Source organism: Phaethon aethereus, assembly GCF_964289735.1.
Source record: "Phaethon aethereus genome assembly, chromosome: 1".
NCBI classification, from domain to species: domain Eukaryota; kingdom Metazoa; phylum Chordata; class Aves; order Phaethontiformes; family Phaethontidae; genus Phaethon; species Phaethon aethereus.
The window spans coordinates 48,371,523-48,388,373 of record NC_138575.1 but is presented as its reverse complement, the minus strand read 5'-3'; the positions used below and the strand labels follow the sequence as shown (position 1 = coordinate 48,388,373).

Below are 16,851 nucleotides of genomic sequence, written 5' to 3'. Positions count from 1 at the left end.
TTTTGAAACTGCCATTTAATAGTTAGTTGATAGTATTTCCTTCCTTCCTTAGACCTAATCCCTAATGAATTAAACTGGCCAATATATAAAATATCATGGCAGTTATGAATAGTGTATTATACAAAAAATTGCAAGCATATATGTTTGAGGTGTTGCATTAAGAAATTGTAAGATCCTCAGTAAGTTTTATGGACAATATCAATTTACTTGGTGTATGTGGGTGTGCTTTATAAAATAGGAAAAGACTACAATATTGTTGGAAATATGTTGAAATTTCAGTTTTGTACAATACATCATGCTTAGAAACTAGATTTATTTGCAAATGTATTGGTCCAATTAATCTCAAGTAGGAAAAAATCACAATGAAGAAACAGCAATTGCAAAAAAGACACAGTTATGTCATCATCTTTATGATTTTCTATAGTATATTTTCACACAAATATGATTTTAGATTTAAATAAGATAACCATAACGCACAGTTACCTATAAACTAAATATACATTGTTTTCTTCTGCTGCATCAGTAATATGAACTTCTCTTGAGTATGTATGGTCTTCTAGCTTTGTTCACATGTAGCTGCCTTTTCAGGATATAAGGATTTTTTCTTTTCATTATTTCCTTGTCTTGGCTTGAGTTCTCTAGATCAAAAGCATCTTGCTGAAGTAACTGTAGGATGCAAGAAGAGACACAATGTTATCAGCTTTTTTTTGGCAATGAAGATTATAAATTCCTAGAAAGTTTTCCAAAACTTTATTTTAACATCTGCCACCAAGAAAAATCTTTACCATAATAGTTGTCTTTTTTGGGGGGAGAAAAAAAAAAAGGAAGAAAAAAAAAAAAGCCCAAAACTCAAGACACAAAACTAAGATCAGGCTAAAGATGAGCTGAAATCTACGGCCGTGATATCTAAATTCCACTGGAATAAATGAGATCATTGGTTTTGACTAGAGAGAAAAGCTGGTATGTCCTTCTTGGACTAAAACTCAAATTGATTGAAAACTTCCTAACGATTGTCACTCTGTAATAACTTATTTAGGCTAAACACCTCCTAAAACACCCACTGCTTGCTGGTTTCAGCTTTTGAGCAATATTTTTATCGGCAACTTCCTACAGCTAAAAAATCAAAATGTGTAATAAACAAATAAGAAATGACATAAAACACAAGAAAGCCAAAATTTTGTCAGTCAAAATTTCTTATATAACTGTGTTTTGAGTTTTTAAAGTGTTTTGTTCAGATTCATTCTTGCTTTATCTGTTAAGATATCATACATTCTCTTACCACATTCTTCCATGGTCATGTACAGTCCATCTGGCTGAAAGGTACTAAACTGAAAACATTTTTATACTCACCTCAGTATTTCCATAAGCAATCAAACTCTGTTACTCATTTAATTACTTAATAAATGAGTGCTTGTCTAAATTCTATTGAAATGAAGGGAAAGACTCTCATGGTTTCAACAGACTTTGGAGTTAATCCTGGATGAATAAGATCACAAGAACTTCTTTCATTACATAAATTATTTCAAGCCTTCTTCAATCCTTCTCCCTCTGGCTCTATCCCTTCTTCTTTTAGAGTGTCTTATAAACCTCTGCACTGCATAAGTGTGTTCCTAAACTGAGAGAGGAATTTTTCTTCAATTTCACATGCAGTACTGTTAGGAGTTATGATTTCAAATCATCACAAGAGGTAATGCAACTGCAAAGAAAGGAATTGTGATTAAGTGTGGTGGTGCAACCTCATCTTGTACCTGGGCCGCTCTAAGATCCCTGACAAGCCTTGGCCTCCAAACAAAGGGTTTGGCAGTTGAGAGCCCCTCAACCGTATCAAGCACTCTTGTGTAGCCAAGGAGGAGAATGGCACTGAGTGTATCAGGAACAGAATCGCCTAAATAAGGTACAGAACAAGAACAGAACTAATCGATTATCTCCAGACAACCCTGGCAGCCTTACCACTAAAACTTGAGAAACCACCTGCCTGGATTGTGGGAAACTCACTGATGCCTAAAGTCAATAATCTCCCAGTCCTACAAATAGTGGTCCCAAGTGAGACCCTTTGAGCTCTCCTGGACCTTAGCAGGCTGTGACCAGCACCTCCCTCTGAATGGGACACCTCTCAGAGCCCGTGAACCCTCAAGTGTGCGATCAACTCAGAGGCTCGGCTGATCACCCATCGAGTGATGCAAAGCATCCCATGTGAGTATTCGACTGAATTCGAGGGGGGCATTTAAAGGTATCTTTGTACATATTTGTCTCTTTTCTTTATATCTCTTTACGTATCTCTATCTCTATGCCTTTATGTGTGTGTGATTAAGGAGTCTTAGTAAGTTTTAGGTTGATTATGCTGCTAAATTTTACAAGATTTGATACTGTGATTCAACTCAGTAGCGTTAGTGAATATGATTGTTGCTATTTTGTATTAGATAAATTGCCATCCTAAAGTCACACCAAGCACAAAATCATAGGCTATGTCACCACACCAGAATCCCCGATACCTGATTCCTTTAGTCATAAACGGTTGACCAAGTCTGGGACTAGGAGTGGATTCAGTCTCACCTAGACTCCTCTCTGAGAAGGTGTTTAGAAAGCAAGGGGGTCCACTCTGAACCTCGTGACTCAACAGGAGGGCATTCTTTTACTTTCCTTACTTAACCTTAGTCATAAACCATTGACCAAGTCTGGGACTAGGGGTGGATTTTGGTCCACTCTGAACCTCATGACTCAACAGGAGGGTCTCCTCTGCTTTCTCTCCTCAATCTACACATAAGCCTCATTAACCTGATTTGATCCACAAGTAAATCATTCCAGTCTAGTTGTAATTTGGTTTCTCTTTGTATACCTTTTCCATGTAGAATAAGTAATAGAGTGGACCTTGCCATTGAATTCTGTTGTGGTGCCTTTTACAATATGTATATTTTTTTTACAATAATATATATTAAACTTTTATATATATATATATATTTAAGCTTTTTATATATCTACTTTTACTATACGTATATTAAAATTATTTGCTTTCTGGTATCTCTGATGGTGATTCTTTAAGTGGACTAAATTACACATTCGTGGCATTAAGTCATATGGGTTATTGCATATAGTCAGTTCTATGGTAGCTCCTTTTCAGTAATAAATGTACTGATGAAGAGAGTCCTCAGAAAACTCTGGTTCCCAAAGTCTTTTGTATGGACCATCCCAGATAATATTAAGGATTGACAATAAGCCTGCAGCTACAGAGCTGCGATTCAGCAAACAAAAGATGATCAAGATTCAGACAGACTGTCCATGAACCTGTGATAGCTGAAGAAATTGGGTTTACTGGAAAGCGGGAAGTGACACTGAGATATCTTTTTTTGCTGCACAAAGCAGCTTTTAGTGTAATACAGAACAATACAAGGGGATTGTGCCCGGTGTGTCTCTCTGTGATCATTACACTAAGACAAATATCACAAATGGACTATAAACAATCATATTGAGGAGCAGCAATCCTCATACAATGACAATGTCAACTTCCAGGACCCTCTTCAGGTGTAGAGAAGTGAAAAGCAAGAGTTCCCCTGCTATCGGTTCCCTACCAATAATAAGAAGCTCAGAGTACCTAGTAAAATTACATGTACACATGGGAATGTGTCCATGCATTTTGAATCCAGTTTGCCCTAGGACCTTAAAAGGGTTTTCAGAAACTCTGCTTACATTTAGTTATGTCTCAATAAATCTGCAGTAACTTCACGTCTGTTAAGCAGATAGTAATTTTGTGTTCTGGCATAGAGCTCACTTTCATGTGTTTGTTTGGTTCCTTGGAATGGTTACAAAGAGTGGAGAAAGTATGTAGTTAAGAATAATTCTCATTTATCCACGAGTTGTTATAAAAAACAGACAGCTCATCAAAAACTACATTAATTCACAACTCTCTCAATAAGAGGCATATTAGAGGTATTAGAGAATACAAAAAAGGGAAGGAAAACTCAGACAATGTGACGAGGGTCACATGGATATGGACTTTAAAACATCAGTACAAACAGAACCTGTGAGTTTAATAGCACTTGAAATATGCATTTGTGATAGTTTGTTTTACCTCCCAATGCTGAAAGGCTCTGCTGTGGCAAACTTTTTGGAGTTGATATACTGTCAGCATTGCTTCCAAGCTGAAGCCATCCAGAGCAGCAGGAAACTGCCTTCCTGAAACGAGATCCTCTTCATCTACCTCTACTGTTTCCCCCACTTGGTTGTTTATGTTGTTGACAAGATTGCAGACATTTAGCAGTGTCATTTTCCAGTAAGGAAGTTTTGCTCTGTTAATCTGAAAATACAAATACGCAGTATTTAACATGTTGAAATTTTCATTTTATTTTTTAGTAATAATGTGTGACATTCAAACATTTCGGTTGGAACAAGTCTGTGTGTTTGAAATACTTTTTTTTTGCTCAACTTTTAGATAATAATTAGAGTGTTCTGAAATTACGACAACTCATTTATTAAACACACCAAGTCTGCTTCCCCACAGCCTTACCCCCCAGGTAGATATACACGATGAAAAACTAAACTGCTACCAAACCAGAATGGTAGCATTTCATAATCATTCTGCACAGGTGCAAACAAAAACACAGACGGAGATTAATATAATATAAATTCACGGGTATAAATCAGGACAATGAGTCAAACCCACTGGATAAATTCCCAGTACTGGAATCCAAGGTGAATGCCTGTGGTTAACTAGACGCTCCTCCCCAGTTCAGAACAAATACCAGTCATTTCAAAATTCCCTGTGAAAAGGAACGGAGTCCGTGCTTCAGGGCAAGCTGTCTGATGAGGCTGGATCTGAAGTTATGGAATCTGTATGCCCCAGGAGTTTTGGATGATGGAGAGTCATAAGCCTGGGAGATGTGAATCGAAGGTCTACAGGCTTAGATGAAGGTGGAGCAAAGATGAAACAGAGCTGTGCAAACAATGTATTCTTGATTGGGTAACTGGACTGAAAAACTCAGACCAACTGTATTTAGGTGGTCCATAATGGACCTGTTCAGAGATGTTACAGAAAGACAGAAATAGAGAAATTTCATCATGGCTTGTCTCAAATTTTTCTTGCTCCAGTATCTTGCATTATTTAGGAGCTAGTTAAATTTTAAACACTTTTAAAAATGTTGAGAAAAATAATTTTTGCTTTTCTACTGGTACTGTTCTTTCCAAGCAATTGTGGCAATAGTCTTCTTTAGTTTTGATTATCAATAAAAAAACGTGAAAAGCTGAACTCCTACCTCATTCACTGCTTTTTACGTCTTTGTTGCTTTCCAAATTGTATTCCTTTTAGTGGTGGGTATAAAAATTAGTTTCCTTAAACTAGAACTGGTGACATAGCAATCTCCAATCAAAAGACAAATAGCAAATTCCTATTTATTACTGGCAAGTGCTTCCTTGCTGTGCACATTAGGATTACACTTTACCTATGAACGGAAATGCAGTGCTGCTTCTCCTGGATGTACAAAGTTAAATACAGGTATTACATTAACACAGACATTGCCTTTTACATAGTGACAGCATTAATTAAGAGTGTGGATGCAGTGCTTACTTAGCTGAACATTAGGTAATCACATAATCTGTTGGTTTTCTAAAGCACCTTCTTAACAAAGGGGCTTTGTGTGCAAGATTTACGCATATTCAGCACACTTTACTAATTTTGAGGGAAAAGAAAGAAAATGGAGAAGAGTGAGGAAGGAACAAGAAAGGATGGCATCACTATTAGCATTAGTTACAAAAAATTCCCTTTTAGCCGTAATCATTACTCCAATATACATCTGATACATGCATGCCTTCCAAATGAGAATAATTTAGCCCTTTAATAAAACCACTGTATGTTCTCAGATTCCTGACAGGGCTCAGGAAAAAAAAAAAGGTGTTTTGTTTTGAGGCTAAGAAGGAAACAAATCTCAAATCCTATTCAGAAGCTTGAAATTGGTTCTGCATTGTTTACTTTGAGCTCATCTGTTGTCCCATCTAGGTGCCCTAATTAGTCTGTTGAATTATTTGAAAAGATGTGACAGGTTCAAAACAAAAATCAACCTCTTTGCAGAATGTCTAATTTAATTAACAGAAGTTAAACTAGCAAAAAGAGCAAGTGTTCACTGCAATTTCAAAATCTGCTTTGATCTGTTTTAAAATATTTGTGAAATATAAAAATATGGAGCTTTCCATAACAACTGAGGTGGCTTTTCCAGTGTACTTCTCTCTCCTGGGTATATGAAAGAAATGTGAGCTAGCACTACAATAGCTAAATTGCAATGAAGAATAAAATCTAGGGGCAGTGCTACGTGAGCAAGTGAGAGTTCTGAGGTTAAAAAAACCAACGAAAATATTCCAGTGGATGGAAACAGAACAGAAGAGGAAAGGATAGGGAAATTTGTTATGTCTTCTTGCATAATTTATAGAAACTTTTTGATCTAAAGTTACTACTTTATGTCAGCCTGACGCATGTCTATGTTTAAAGGAACTTTCCTCTGTATATTACTAAAATACTTAAATAGCAGACTTCATTAGGTAAAATTGTCTTAGCTCCTACTTATGACGTGGCGGGGGTGGAATTTTACAGTGCTGTGTGCAAGCATACTTCGTTTGTAGGGGCGTCTAATTCCCATTAATACCACACATATATCACCTCAAAGTATTTTTACTTGGGTACACCTGCTTCTGACTTACACTGCTGCCAGCTCACAAAATGAGACTATAAAGCATTAAGAACTTCAGTCAAGACTGAAATATTTTTTTAACTGAACATGCAGCTCTCCAGGTCATGCCCAGTCACTGAACAGAGCAGTCATATTACTTTTCTACTCCACTATTACAGCAAACATTATAATCAGACAGCTTTGTTTTATAGGTTATGGGAAAACTCTGAAGCAGTTATCCTAAAGGAATATGTGAAAATACAGTTTAAAATGATCATAACCCCAATGTTTAGGTACATTTCTAATGTGTGATATGTTTTCCACACAGGTCTAAGCAATACCAACCACAGTTGCTCAAGACACGTTTTGGAAAACACCCACACAAGAGATCAGGGAACCCATATCTGCCAAGATGGAATGAATTTCTTCAAGATTAACTTGAAAAATATCTGGGAGTGATCTGAAGGAACAAAAGGGACCTCAGTATGAATCAGAATTTAAAAGTTATTAATGTTGAAGTGAATATGATGTATGCATTTCCATTGTTGAACATGTTTAATATGACTCAGATATATGGTTTCTCACATCTCATATATCTTGAAAGAGAATTTTAAAAGATCTCAGAAACTGAAATGAGCTTAGGAATATTTTCTTCTTTGACATCAGGTTTGTCCTATGAAAGATTAAAGAGAATCCTAAGTTATAACTTATATTTCTCTTTCCATTTCTGGTTGAATGATACCCTTGATAGTTTGTTTAAGATACTTCTTATAACGCATACCTCCAAAATGTTTCTTTTTATTTTAGAACAAGAAAGTTGAATTCTCTACTTTTTATATTCTTGTATTTATCTTGTGAAAGCAGATGAAAAACAAATTCATAAGCAATTAAAACCCAAGGTAATGTAGGATCTCTATGGTTCCTTTTCAGAAAAGTAGTTGAATTTTGTTCAGAATGTAACCACAGAAATAATAAAACTACTCCCTGTCTTTAAGCGGATATGGTATTGAGTTCTGTTACAGTGGAAGTTCTTCCATGATGTATACTAATGCCTGTAAATGTAATGAATTTTTATGTGATGACTGAGTCAGAAGTCAGTAATTCCTAGGCAGCTGTAACCTCATCTGACTCTGACAAGAAGGCTAAACTCTCTGGGCACATACAGCAATAAGCATTCTAGAGCAATAAGAAGCTCAGAGGGTCCAAGACTTAAAAAAATTAATGGAAGTGGGGGTCCCAAAGGTGGAGTATATTCTAGTGATGATATATTCTTCAAGGAAACACTTCTCTTTTCTTTTTTTTTTCCTTTTCCTTTTTTTTCTTTAACTAATGTCATCTCAATCTTGTTTGAGTTCAGGACATTCTTCATTGCATTTAGGAAGCTGGGAGTAGAGCTATCTGTTTGGTACAAAAGAGACACAACAGAAAACTGTCCACATATTTGTGATACTTCATGTTGTGTTGTCTTAACAGCTCTTTGGATTTTATATTAGAGGAAAGACAGATAAAGCATTTTAGGGATTTGTTTGATCCATGTATGTTCTTTGAGATGTAACAGCAGGGAAGAGTGATGAACTGTATTAAATGTGGAAGACAGGTTGTAATAAACATGGACATACTTCTTTAGAGATGGAAAGTGATTCAGCATATAGATGAATTTAAAGAGCAGTTTCAAAAGGGCCAGTAGAGACTGGACAGCAGTCTGTGAAGTCAAAAGCATATGGTAACTCTTTCCGTAATATTGGATAGACTACTGAATGTTGCAAAAGGTGTGTGCTTAAACCCTAGCTGTAGTCTTGACAGTATACTTCACAAGTGCCTACACAGGAAGATTTTTTCTGTCAAATACTAGAACCACAGATGATAATCCACTTTGCTGCATTTTTAGATCTGAGCTTTCATAGACCTTTTTTTTTTTCTTTTTTTTCCCCCCATCTTAATGTTATTTAAATTGTCTGGATTTCCCTTGCTGCTTATTACCAAGTCAGTGTCAAAGACGGTTAATGCAATTTAACAGTAATTGCCCTCAACTGGAACCAGATCTCAGGCACAAGACAAGACAGTTATTATGCATAACATCCTCAAATTTGTCTCTCACACCAAAACCATACTTTTGCTCTAATGAGGGTTAAAAGCTAGCAAAGGACAACAGAAAAAAATAAAAAGAATTTGTCATTTCAGTAATGAATTGAATAGTGGTATGCCTCTTCTAGAAGCTCACTTTTTAGCGGTTCGACCATGCCTTACTTTGATGTCAAGAGACAATGTATATTGAGCTAATGAATTTTAGCTTGTGATTTAAGGCAGTATAACGCAGAATTAAAGCAATGTCTCTACCATGCATCTACTGCTTCTGTCAACTTGTGGCGTGTCAAGTGACAACAAGGTGTCACTTGTCTTATGGTATATACCATAAGGAAATTGAATAGCAACCTACATGATGTAAAACAACATATGGGAGTTTTATGGCAAACACCATTACTGGTGTGCTGTATCTGTGCATTTTTAGTTACCTGAGGTTGTGCTCTGTGCTGAGAGGAAGGAAAAGATGGAAGTGGAAGTTAGGTTCACAGTTCTACTAAAGTCAGTAGCAAAAATACCAGTCGCTGCAGGGTTTCCTCCCAGGGCATATTGTGCTTTGCCACACAGAGAAAGAACTATTTTTGTCAGCCTCCTACATTTAAATTTGTCTCAGGAAAAGAATAACTATTAAATCTTTCTGTACCTTAGAGAAGCAAGTGGCAAACAGGTTTATTTAGCATCTAAGGTTAATTACCATGTCAGTAAAGAACATGGGAACCTAAGAACTGCCAGACCAGATCAAAACGATGTATTTTTCTGGCCTCATTTCTTATTCTAATCTATCCAAAGGATCCTGTGAAAAAGCTCACGTATAAGAAAATACAGTAAATACAGAAGTCTGACAGGCAGGTTTTGTCCTTAACCTTCAACTAGTCATTGGCTTATGAAATTCCTTTTTGGGGGAAATTTTTAATTTCTCATTTTATTTTCCATTGAATTTGAGCACCACACTTGAACTCCATTAGAACAAAGAATTAAAACATTCAACCTTAAACCCAAGGCACTTGTTTCAGGGTTTGTTCTTTAATATGTCGCTGAAGAAATGTTAGATGTACATATTTCCCAGATCATTCAATGGAAAATAACACTGTTGAGAAAGTGCTTGTCTATCAACCTGTTTAACACATATGTGCAACACTTGCTGCTTCACTTTGTCAATATAAGATTTGAACTGAATTTTTTTGTCTATTTGTATTAAATAACATGTACAGTCTGGCAACTTGTCAAGGAAATGTCATTTGTCAGATTAATATTCTCACAGTCACGTCCCAAGGTTCCTGTACTAACATTATGAATAAATTCCTACACCAAAATCAGCATATGTATTAACAGTTTTTGCTTTATGACTGTCTGAATTTTATATGCATATAGGAAAAGTTCTGCATAAAAATAGCACTTATGGATTTGACTCTAGGTTAATTCACCTTTCATCAGGCATAATCCTATTGGAAACACATTTCCTCATATAAATTTACATCTCTGCACATAGCACAGTTTTGACAGTTTAATGAAAGTACCAGTGTTACGAGTGAGGAGCAGTTTTAGTGTGTCACATCAACACCTTTAAATTTCCTTTGAACTGGAGAAAATCTTGCACCAAAGTAATGTCTAGCACTGAACTTTTTGGTCTAGACCATAGGTTATTACTTTGTGCAAAGACTTCTGGGTTTGTAATGAGAATTCATTTGCTCCCTACCCGTCAGCTAAAGGAGGAAAAATAATTACCTTTGATGTGTACATATTGGTCAATAAATCTGCTTCTAACGCTTTCATTTCCTCTTCTGAATCTGGGAATAAACCAGAAACATATGCTTATTATTTCATCATAAATCATGAACATTTCAATTCAGCACAGAGAATTTAGATATATCAATGACTTTTGAAAAACAAACCAATAACTTGGATAAAAACACAGCAAAGTGGTCTAGAGGGACTGTGAGGAGGCTTCAGGTAACAGCAACATTATGTTAAAATGGATACCTTTTTAAAGCATGATGAAGCTTATTGAAGTGAATTTAAATGATTCATTAATCTCAGTTCACTGGTAGACAGGCCCACTAATCTGCAGCCTTTTCAAGAAACAAAACGGCTGCAATATTCTCCATTCAAAATCAGTATGATTTTCATAATAACTAGTTGTCTCCTCTACTTACTTCAGAAGAAGATTTTGGATATGTATTTTCAAAGAATAGTTATTTAAGTAGCAGCTAAGTATTTAGGTGAATGGCAGTTATGATTACTTGACAAGATTTAGTCTTGATTAGTCTTGGTTAAATTAAGAATATTTTTGCTGACACGAGGGATTTGAACTTGACCAGTTTGTGGTACAAGTTCTTGACACTGCATATACCAAAAGAAAGTACTCTGACTGAAAGTCTTAGTTTTTTCATTACAAATTTAATTGAGCTTTGATAGCTCAGCAGACTTGCAAGACCTGTAATTTGGTGAATAGGGTAAAATTGCTGTAGAAAGAGAAAACAGCCACAAACTCTTCTGCTTTGTGCTGCACAGAATCACAAGGAAGATCTGGTGCCTTGAAAATGTAGCAGGAATCACAGCTCAAAGACGAGATATAAACAGAAATCAGTTAAGTCTTCAGGTGAAACAGTTACACATGGCTTTTAGTTTTCCTGAAATACCAGCAGTCCAAAGCCAAACAATACACTTAGTTATATTTAAAACCAAACTAAACCAAAATCTATTCCCTATTCATATAAGTCATATCTCACTTTCATTAAAATAATCAGTCCTGTTGGCATGTAACACCCTATCACAGAATCTGTGGATAGATTCTGCCTATGCCTTCATTTTAGGGATCATCACCATGTTGTGTCACTACATTTCACAGAACATGTTCTGTCATAGACTTCTGTTAGCACAGGAAGCCAACCATTATAATGCTCTTAAAAATCAATCATGTTCAATCTTAATAAAAATATCTCACCACTACCACTGTGTTCCTTCTTTGAAGAATTCTTCCAAACTATCAATGGTTATTCACCACCTTCTAATTTCAAGCCTAATTTATTTCTAATTACAAATTTATTAATGGTTTGTATATAACCTCCTTCAGTATAAATGACACCTTTCTATTTGTAATATTAACCCAACTCATGTATTTTTTGAGACCAATCACAGCTTAGATTTTTAGGGTGTGCTTACTTGATGATTAGTAAACAAGTGCAAGATCACTGTGCCTTTTGGACATAAACCATTCCCCTGGAAATCCCATAAATACTTTGCTTAAAGGCTATTCCCGGAGCTATTAGACTCTCACCTATTCTCTGGTCTTGTAATAACCTTGTATTCCCCAACTCATCAGAGTGGCCCTCCTCTGTGCCTGATATGATCTCAAGAGAGCACAGCACAGTACAGTTTGGATCACAAGCCTCAGTACTTAACTACCTTAATGCTTACCATTAGCTATATAAAGTAGCTCTCTTACACGTTTTTGATTTTGTTTGTCTTTCCTGGCTAAAAAATTTTAGTATCTCATAAAAAAAGACATCAGAAAATACGACCAAGTCTTTTATCTCCTCAGACATTTCCAACATTGGTGCTTCTATTAAAAGGAGCTTTTAATAGGAATCTCTATTATATCCTAAGCTATTGCATTTTGTACTGTTGCACTGCTGCTCCTTTCTGTTAGTCGGGTCATCAGAAACTTCTATGTGTTATGCTGATCTTCCCCTGTAGTGATGCTCCTCTTCACCTTTGCATTACTAGCAGAGTACATTCATTCATTCTTACTTTTTGCATTGAAGTTGTTATTGAAGATATTAAATAAGACTGGTTTGTAGATCAGTATTACAGCAAGTCACTAGCAACTAATGTCCAACCTAATGCCTTGCAGCCCTTTCAACACTACTGGTTGTCAGTGTTACTTAATCTCTTAACCGCTTTACCATTAGCCAAAGTTCTGCTGGCAGCACAAGATCACCTCAGATGAATTTCTACTAATGATAGCAGCAGCTCCTGTGAATGAGTGAGTGGCTCGCATGTGACAGCATCATGATTTGTGGTGTCCTGGGTCATACCAGCTGAGGACAATGAAAGGACTTGTGTCTGATTAGCACCTGGTTTTTACATTCTGTAGAGGATGGAAGATAGCTTCCACACCGTTAAGGTTGGAAGATGGCTGCAGACGTGGAAGATAGGTAGGTATTAAGAAACATTTTTGTTGAGAAACGAAGTCTGGAGGACATTATTTAGGAGGCTGGTCAAGATACCCCAAGTGAAGAATAAAGCAAGGCTTGGAAGAGAAGGGAACACATCCAGGTAATTCAGGAGTGAAAGAGACAGATGAGGAGTAAAAGCGTAAAAAGAGCAGAGTCTCAGAGAGCAATGTATAAAAAGTCTGTTTACACATTATTGTTCAAATCAGAGGGAAATTCACAAAGTTTGATGTCCTCTTGATTCAATTCTTATTGACAAGAAATATAGCTTCTACTCATATGTTCACATTCTACAGGAATGGTTACATTCTACAAGCACACACTTTCCCCTGAGGGCAACGTTTTCAAAAGAAAATTAAATGAATGATCATTTTCTTTATGACATAACTGTCCATATTAGTTAAAGCTGATTTGGCCCTTCCACAGAAGCTTCTCCATGGCATTTCTCATTTAAATATTATTTCAAATTTTCCGGCAAATAAACCATCATGTCAGTTACACCTACAATTTTGTTTCTGTCTTTTTTATGAGCCTATTTTAATTTCCACTGAATTTTTTTATTTTAGTGGGCTTTCATTCAGGCTCTACAAACAGTTGAATTTGAAACTGCCTTACTTGAAAACACTAGTCACGTATTTGTTTAAAAAGCTTCAAATATATGGGGAGAATATTAAGCCTTGTCGCTAAGACTACCTATAGTTCTCTATACAGAATGATTATATTTAAACTGTGATGAAATGCAAGTATTACATGTGTTACATTTTTTTCTTCTGCAGGGGAATAAAAATTGGAAACTTTCATCTAAAGTGAGAATTAGGAATTCTGAGTCCTCCTAGATACTGAAGCTGAAAAATGAAGCTGCTTGTAAATTTACTCTTTAAATTCTGTGGAGTTAAAAGTTAAAGTAATTTGCAAATTAGTTAGGATTGGATTTTGAAGCCTATTCTGCTTCATGTGTGTGTGCATTATGCCTGTTTAATTGCCACCATACCCATTTTTTGGTCACAAACTTAGGGCATAAATGGCACACACTTAGCTGTGTCATTTTCCAAAGGAACAGGCAATGCATTTTGATATATGGTCCTCTTTTTTTGGGTTTCTAAAGTAATTGCTCTTGGATTAGAAATGCACTTACATTAACCTTCCTACTGTGTGATCTGCATCTGATTCAGCATTTTTTGTCATAATTTCAGATCAGTTGCTAGCAATTTTTTCCCCAGAATGCTAAAATTGTATTCCTGTCACTAAAAAGTGACTAAAGTGCATATATATTCATGTTGATTGGGATTGTGGCAGCTGTTCATATGAGTTGCAGAAATTATAATTTCTATGATGGTTTGGAAATACATGCCATTTAATAAATCACAAATGAGGCAGCATAATCAAGCAGATGGTCACTGATTTATGTTTCCAGTTACTAGTCTACATTAACTGCCATTGCATGGATGCTGTGAGGAGGAATGGTTTATATGAAGTGAGAAAGTTATATGAGGGTGGTATAAAAAAGGATGCTGGCCAGAGCCCGTTCGTTACCAGGGCGCCTGTTGGATATAGCCGCGGTTGCCCGAAGCAACTTCACCTCTTTCTTTGGGTCCCTCTCAAGGCTCCGAGAGCAGCTCAGTGCCTACCGGTCAGAGAGACTCCGGGGGCGGCGAAGAGCGTCCAGCCCGCGGTGCGGGGGCGCGCCCGGGCGGAGGGCGGTGCGGGGCGCCGGCGGGGGCTTACCTGAGCAGAGGCTGCAGGAGGCCAAGGCCAGCAGCACCACGCACGCCAGCTGGGCTCTCATCCTTGCCGCGCCGCCCTCTAGAAAGTAAAGTCCATAAATCCTGGGGAGAGACGGAGAGAGAGACAGACAGACAGACAGACAGAGCCCCGTCGCTCCGCGCCGCTCCGCGCTCTCAGCAAGCGCGCTGGCGGGCGGCTGCAGGCACCAGACGGGGGACCCAGACCCTTCCCCAACTATATAAGCCGTGGGGTGATGTCACGGCGGTGCCGCTATCGCCTCCTGATGAAGCGCCCTCCCTCCTCCTCCTCCACCCCACTCCCCCTCCCGTTCCCGCTGCCCCCTCCCCGCCGCTCCGCGCCCGCCGGCGCTGACGCCACTCGCCGCCTGACGCATGCGGTGCCCCGCGGGGCGCGCAGCGGGGCGCGCAGCGAATCCCCGCACCCACCGCCGCGGGGTGCGGCCGGAACGGGCTCTTCCCGAAAGGGAACTATCCTACGATCCGGAAAAGACCCGAAATAATTCTTTATTTTATTATTTAAAAAAAAAGTTACCGCAGTCGCTCGGACCCCTGGCGCGCGGTGTGCGCTGGGTTAAGGGCGGGAAAACGCCGCACCTAAGCGTGAGCACCGCGCATAGCACCGCGGTCACTGTGCGGTCGCCGTCTGATGCGCTTTGTCTGTCATCTGTTTTACCTTTCCCTACAGCGAGGGAGAAAACGGGAAAGAACCGCACACCGGTCATTGGGCAGGGGTGTGACACCGGGCAGGGGCTGTGTGACATCGGGCATGGGCAGCAGTATAACCCTGGGCATGGGCAGGGGTGTTACATCGGGCATAGGGGGGGGGGGGGCGGGGAAGAGAAGTCTGTGTGAGAGAACGAGCGATGGCGAGAGATAACGGGAAAGTCAGTTGACAGACATTTTTCATAGATGCGCAAAAAATTCTACTACCCGACACGGCGAGACTTCCTATTACTTCTGAAGAGTGCGCGCCATAAGCCAACAGCTATGGCTTCACGAGAGTAAGCGCTGCTACGAGGCATTTCTCTTAAGATGTACTTTTCCTGGTTGAATTTTACAATACGTATCTTTCCTCACGGATCAGCAAAGAGCAGGCTCCGTGAACAGCATCCAGAGCTCGAGACCCCCCAGTAAAACACGCAGCGGACTCGAGGCGGGAGGCAGCGCGGCGGCGGTGCCGGCGCGGAGCGGGTGCGGAGCGGGCGCGCACGGCCCCGGGGGCGGGGGGCGCGGGGGGCGCGGGGTCCCCTGTGGCTTTATCGCAGGCCCTGCCCTCCGTGCGTGCACGGGAGCCGGTATCTGTTCCGTGCTCTCCTGAGCCGTAAAAACCACGGAAATTATCCGAGGTGGAGGGTAGGGCAGGCTAATCTTTAACGTAAGGGTATATAAACGTAAAGCTGAAGACTCGCACCAGCCTCCATCGCGCTACTGCTTTTACTGTGATTTTTTTTCTTGGATACAGACAAATGCTCCATCTGTTGCATGCAGCTCCTACAATGCGGAACATTTTGATCTCTGTGGCTACATTTAAGCACAGATACACATGCCACACATAGCAGGAACGCGCTCTGTGAATTGTAGATTCTGCTAGGGTGGATGTTCTCTTCACTGCAGAAAGTTTCCTTTAAAATGCAAAGAGCAGCGACGGGTGCTGCCTTCCTCCCATACCTTCTGTGCCTCTCTAATACGACTGCATAGATGCCGCAGAAAAAGAATTTTCAAAATCCTGCCACAGGGAACACCTGGTGAGAAAAGTTTAATTAACCGAATTCCTTCCCCCCAAATCACCTTTTGCAGCACAACAAAATTTAAATGTGAATGTTGTTTTGGTTTATGGTCAAATAAATACAAGCAGAAATAAAGTTGGGTGCGTTCCGGTGTATTAAGAACACGTGTTTTAAGAACACGGATTTTTGCATACAGTTGGGAACACATCTTTATGTCCTACTAAGAGAAAATTTGAAAACAAACAAACAAAAACCCCAAAACAATTTTATCACACTGTATGGGCTGTGCTAGTCTGCCAGAAAGTTTCAACTATTGCTCATCTGCCTTAGCATGGAGGTTAGGTTAGATAGCCACTCACACTCCCCTCTAGTCCTATTTTCTATTATTTCCATGATGTAGAAAGACCAATCTGCAGCTGATTTTGCTCTGTGGGTGTTCTGCAGTTCAGAAAGCTCTGTGAATGAGAATCAT

At 38.9% G+C, this 16,851-nt stretch overlaps 1 protein-coding gene across 1 annotated transcript; it reads right to left on the bottom strand.

Moving 5' to 3' along the window:
• Positions 1-519: 519 nt before the first annotated feature.
• NTS (neurotensin) lies at positions 520-14,790 on the bottom strand (the record flags this gene model as incomplete). Its single annotated transcript, XM_082003883.1, has 4 exons — positions 14,633-14,790; positions 10,458-10,519; positions 4,067-4,291; positions 520-666 (listed from the first exon to the last, which is right to left on the bottom strand). Exons 1-4 carry the CDS (start codon positions 14,691-14,693, stop codon positions 520-522), a joined length of 495 nt encoding a protein of 164 aa, XP_081860009.1. The 5' UTR covers positions 14,694-14,790.
• Positions 14,791-16,851: the final 2,061 nt, after the last annotated feature.